The sequence below is a fragment of the Octodon degus genome, unplaced genomic scaffold, assembly GCF_000260255.1.
Source record: "Octodon degus isolate 3935 unplaced genomic scaffold, OctDeg1.0 scaffold00060, whole genome shotgun sequence".
Classification (NCBI taxonomy): domain Eukaryota; kingdom Metazoa; phylum Chordata; class Mammalia; order Rodentia; family Octodontidae; genus Octodon; species Octodon degus.
Window position 1 is genome coordinate 1761051 of NW_004524636.1, and position 6202 is coordinate 1767252.

At 40.6% G+C, this 6202-nt stretch overlaps 1 protein-coding gene across 1 annotated transcript in view; it reads right to left on the reverse strand.

The window, feature by feature from the left end:
• Positions 1–6194, reverse strand: part of CUNH20orf194 (chromosome unknown C20orf194 homolog) — a 152922-nt gene extending 146728 nt beyond the window's left edge. Inside the window, exon 1 of the mRNA XM_023718572.1 lies at positions 6039–6194. Coding sequence (XP_023574340.1) covers positions 6039–6121 — 83 coding nt within the window. The 5' untranslated portion in view covers positions 6122–6194. The remainder of the gene's footprint in view (positions 1–6038) is intronic.
• Positions 6195–6202: the final 8 nt, after the last annotated feature.

Sequence of the window (6202 nt, forward strand, 5' to 3'; positions counted from 1 at the left end):
ATAATATTGAAGAATTTCAGAAAAAGCCAACTATCACAAATGGAAAATGTTTTCGAGAAGTGTATGTGTCATATTCCATTGTAAACATCTTTTTTCCTCCTTTTCTACAGCTTTCTATGAGCATTTCCTCATACAATCTGCTCTTTGTAAAGTCAGTTTCACAAGTCTTCATTCAGAAACCATTCACAGTTCGTTTCCTTCACTTCTTTGCTATTTAAAGCATGCCAGATCTAAATAAAATGTGGAATTCTGGATTAGGTCCTGCAATAGAAAAAAGGCATGTGGGAAAACTGGGACAATTCAAATAAAGTCTAGCACTAAATCTCAAGTACTTAAAAATTGACTAAGTAAACTATTACACCAGCATACTTTATTGTACCAGCACTCAAGATGATATGTAAGATGTTAACACTAGAAGAAGCCACACAACAGGTATAAATACTCTGCACCATGTTTGTTAACTCATAAACAAACCTAAAATTATTTCAAAACAAAAAGTTACTTGGGAGGCTGAAAACAGGAGGATCACTATGAGTCCAATACATTAAAAAAAAAAAAAAAAAGTTAAAAAGCATGACAAATGAGTGAACCTCAAACTAGGGCTCAAAATCACAGATATCAGTTTTAAGCACTCAATCTGCAAAGGCTGATTCCCCCCAACCCCTTTTAAAAAAAATTTCAGGGCAAAAACAGTAACTTAAGTTGTATAACCTACAAGGCAAGATATCTCTTATCATTTACTCCCCTTCTCTAAGTATTACAACATTAGAGAGCAGCCCCAAAGCTAGGCAATACTCTCAATATATTATGCAGTACTCGCGCCAGGATACCCATAAAATTAAGAACCCACAGATACAGTAAAACGCAGATAGCTAAGCCTTTAATCCTGGGCCAGAAACAAAGCTATAAAATGTTAACTGTGTGTGTGTGTGTGTGTGTGTGTGTGTGTGTATTTTCTATAGGAACCACAGCAAACCTACCTAGCCAGCATCTAAGCAAGTATATTATAGGCTAAACTCATAATTTTTCAGATAATCAAGAGCATGATCTTGCTTTGCATTATGGGTTTTTTTTCTGTGTGGGTGTGTGTGCATGTGTGCACAAGTATTCTGGCAGATTGAGTCCAGGACTGAGTTATAACCCCAGCTATGTTTGTTTGTATACATGCATGCATATTTATGTGTACGAAGGTTTTAGCATATGTGCGAGTAGTGACATGCACATGTATTTTGATTTGGATGGGATTCAACATGTGTATTTTAAGTAACATGTGTATATCAAAATGTGTGCTTTGACATGTATTCTTATCAACACGTGTTCTTATTGACACGTGCATTTCAAGATACTTGTGCATACTGATATGCATGCTTTTGTTGTTTTGTTTTGTCTTTTTGAGACAAGGTCTCACTATGCACTTGAGACTGGCATTGAGCTCATTTTGTAGCCTAGGCTAGTCTCAAACTTGCAACGATCTTCCTGCCTCAGCCTCCCAACTGCTGCAATGACAGGGTCTCACCTTACATGTATAACTACAAACACTAAATGGGCACTTGTGTATACAGCAGTCCTAAGCATTTCCTTCCTCATTATTCCCGATTGTTGTGGATGAATTCATCTTCTTTTTTCTCAAATTTGAAATACCTCTCTACTCTTCGCTTTCAGCCGGCTCTGTGAGTGCGTTTTGATTTGCACATTTGTTTTAACATGTATGTGCATTTTCATACGGAAGTGTGCTTTCACATGTGTGTACTAACATACATGTGCATATTTGTATTTACATGTATATTTACATGCACATGTGCATTGTATGTATTTGTATGTATATGTTCTTTAACTATTGATCTATACGTATTTGAGACAAGGTCTTACTAAATGTCACCTAGTGTTCTTAGTAGAGCATCATTATCATGAACCACTTCATTCTCAGAACACCCATAAAATTTAACATAACCCACTGATTGACCTGCAATTATTTTGTATTCATTCAACAAAGAGTTAAAGCAGTGTTTTATTGGAACTAACAATACCAAATCATACTTAGTACTGATTATGTGCCTGACACTAATCTAAATAATGGGGGAAACAAAGTAGAAAATGGCAATTCAAAATGGCCCCACTTCATTGGTAATTTCCAAAAGTAACAAAAAAAAATTCTTCCTTACGAGTCCCTTAATAAGGAAGAAATTCCACCTATACATGATATAGAGGAACCCTAGCACAGGAACCCTTTCATCAGATTATCAAAGCATATCCTCCAGTATCTTTTTCTCTTCTTTTCCTTTCTTTCTTTCTTTCTTTCTTTTTTTTTTTTTTTTTTTTGTGGTAGCAGGGATTGAACTCAGGACACTGTGCTTGCCAGGTAGGTGCTTATTCTACTGAGCTATCTCCCCGGCCCCCTTCTTTTTCATAAAAAGGGTGTCAAATATTGAGATTTTTTTTTTGTTATACAAACTCGAAATATTTTAATATGTCCAGAAGTAACATATAGGAAATTACAAACAATATAATTGAAAAGGCAAGAGAAGTTGCAGTATGCTCCTGGATGAACAATAAAGACCTCTCAATATGATAGTTATGCAAGACTATATAAAAAATATATTAGATGAACCCTTATTTAAAGGTCATTGCAGATTTCTATGAAACAGTACCAATCTTATGTTGGGTTATACATGTATTTTTTTCCCCATATATGTGTGTGTATGTGTGTATAAAAGACAGGAAAGAAATAATATAAAGTCAACAGAAAATGGAAATATACTTTTTAAAGTTGCTAATACTAGGAGAAGATATCATACAATGTCTTTTAAATAAATTGTAAGTCAAAGATATAGTATAATCTTAGAACAAATTTTGAGATCTTGCATGTGTACAGTGTATTTATCCCTTCCTCGCACCTATTTGAGAATCTGGCTGGACTCAGAACCCATTTTCCTTCAGAAAGTATTGTTTGCTTTTTTATCTCCTAACTTCCAATCCTAGTAGAATCTAGTTTCTGTCACTACCTCCTGCACCCCATACTAGGACTCCAGCATGCTAGCAAGTGCTTTACCACTGAGCTGCACTCCCAGCCCTGGCATGTAAATTGTGTTAGATTCTTGGTGAATCCTTTTAATCCGAAAACTCATGTCCTTTGGTTCTTTGGGTCAAGTGGTAACTACCTGCTATCCCTCCTTGTTGCAGACACCTGCAGATTCCTAAATCATTCTGTCCTCCTTAATTACAAAAGATGTTAGCTTCTGGATCACTGTCTTTCATTATTACCACTCCTACCTTAATTCACACTAATCTCACTTTGTACCACTATCCTCACCTCTCAATTACTTGACTCCTCTTCTCCAAAAGTGTTGCCCTATATCCTTCAGTCATTCTTTCCCACATCACATACATTCAAGCTGTTCAACACAGCTGTATGGAAAGCAGACAACTATGCTAACTGGGTCTCGCCTTACACTTACAACTACAAACACTAAATGGGCACTTGTGTATCCAGCAGTCCTAAGAATTTCCTTCCTCAACACATTATTCCCCATTGTTGTGGATGAATTCATCTTTTTTCTCAAATTTGAAATATCTCTCTATCTTTCACTTTCAGCCTGAAGATTATCTTTTTATGTACCTGAGAATACAAAAATACAATCCTTGTGCTCAGGAGACAAAAATCAAAAATACCAATGACTAATATATCCTTAAAAAGAAGCCTCTAATTCTGAGCAACAGTATTTTAACTCCTGATCTCCATTCTCTACCTGTGAAAATGAACTCCCATGGTGGAAGAAAACCACACTCTTGCAATTGCAAAGTCTATGTATGTATGGGTCTTTAGGAATGTAACTTCACCAGTTCAGCCTGCTTCTTTCATCACTCGGGAGTCAAAGATAGCAAAGAGACTAAATACAGGTGACAGGAAAAGGCTAAGCCCAAAGTTACCTAGGAACGTTCAACATCAAAAGTGATGGAAAAGTGGGAAAGCTTCAACAGATAAGAAAAGCATGCTCAATTATATAGAGGTCGGGAAAGGAAAGTAAAGGCACAGGCTAGCCAGGCGTTGGTGTTACTCCTTGTCTGAAATCTAACAGTTTTCATTCAAACCACTGATTCAGAGTTAGGGATGACTCACAGTCAGCCACCATACTTATAAAAACAAACAAACAAAAAACCCCAACAACATAAAAACACTACCTTAAGGTGGAGCATGCCTGTTATCCAGCACTTGGGAGGCTGAGGCAGGAGGATCATTGAGAGTTCAAGACCAGCCTGGGCTACAAAGTGAACTCAAGGCAGCTTGAATTGCACAGTGAGACCCTGTCTCAAAATGACAAAAACAAAACAGGACAAAAAACCAAAAACAAAACAAAACACTGTCATGCTCCTAGAAACAAAGAAGGTAGCAATTTACTGTAAAATTGACTTTGCTCATCCTAGAGGTTCTAAAAACTTAAGATTGCTGAGCTCTTAAAAAAAAAAAAAAAAGATTGCTGAGCTCAAGATGATCTGGGATAAACTCCAAAGCTACAGAGAACCTAGATTTAATGGATGGCTGCTTGGAGTTCTAAAGCCTCCTCTGGAACTTCTAAACAAAGTTCAAATACTTTCAAACAGTGAAAAAGTCTGGCAGAAACGTTGGAACGGACTGGAGATGGTTGCCACAACAGCTAAACACTCAAAACTAAGTCCACACAGGGCATTAAAGGTAGAAGAGTTCACAGGACGTCAAATTAGAAGAAAACCAGGACTCCTCTTTCCTCTTTTATGCATTCAACAAACATGTATTAGTTGGGGGTACTGCTATATGGGAAAGATACCGGGAAGTAAAACGGTCAAAATTCTAAGAATCAGTTTTTTGTTCTTTCTCCACCCCCCCCCCCTTTTTTTAAACGTTTTTACTTTTTATGCATTCAGGTCTACTTAAGACAACCTCCCAAAACACATTAACAGGTAGCACACCTTAAGTACCATAACAATATAGAAAGTCATTTAACATATACATTGACAACCTCCTTTCAAAGGAACAATACTATATTTGCTTTATTAAGTGGCTACAATAAAGAAAAAGCAAACAAATTTAAAAAATCCCTTTTCTGATTTTATGACAGTTTAGCAGCACCAAAGCTCATTGCCCACACCCTCGCTTTCCCTGCCCCTTAAGGTCTCTGCCGCAACCGCTCAATCATTCCAACCTCCACACTTCGCTAGCGACCCCCATACCAGCGCCGTCACAAACAATAACCACACTACTGTATCAAGATCAATCCCCAAAATACAGGGAGCATATTCTCCTCCAATAGCAGACCCTTCACATTACCGAGCTAACCAGGGGCTCTGTGTCTAGGTTCAGAGGCCTGGCATTTCGGGGGTTATCGACCTCTTTTCTCTATCCATCCAGCTAATTTTCTCTCCTGTGCCCCAAATGACCTCCACTCCGTCGCCCTCCCTCCAACTCAAGCTCCCATTTGAGTTAGAGACCTTGCAATCCAGGTTGGGGGAGGAAATGCGAGCGGGGGTGGGAAGGTGGGGGATCGGCAGTAGGGAAGACGCCGTCCCCAAGTATGTCCGCAGGGGTAATCTTTAGGGAAGCCGCTGTCAAAGGCAAAGGCTCTAGACCCCACAATAGCGGGGTTTTAAGGCATGCCGCTTCTGCGGGGCACCCATCTGAAGTTCTTCACAAGGGACCTATTGTGTGAAAGAAATATCTTATGAAGGTAGCCGTTGGGGAGGAGGATGCCACGGCGTAGACAAGTGAGTCATGGAGAAGTCACTGGGGGATTCTCTACAGGGGAATCTTTCTGGGGAGAAAGCCCTATGATTGTGTCACAATAGGGAGTCTTCACGGGGACCGTTGTAGGATTGTCTACAGAGCAGCCAACCCCAGGAACCTCTGCAGATGGCGCCGCTCCGGGGAACGTTCCTCCAGTAACCGTCCCAAAGACGCGTCCGCAAGGAAGCCATGTCGGGCCACGCCCTTCGATGGGAGGCGTCGCGGGACCCCAACACCCCGCATCCCCGCTCCACCGCCCCTCTGCGGCCTCGGCCCCACGTACCTGATGGAAGGCGACCCGCGTCCGAATCCGCCAGGCGCCCGGGCGCGGAGCAGCCCCAGCCGGTGCGAGGGGTACACGTCCATGGCGGTGAAGGCGGTGGAGCGGCGCCGCAGCGAGGGTCGCGCAGGCCTGCGGGGCGGCTTCAGGCCCGGCGGCCGGGCGGG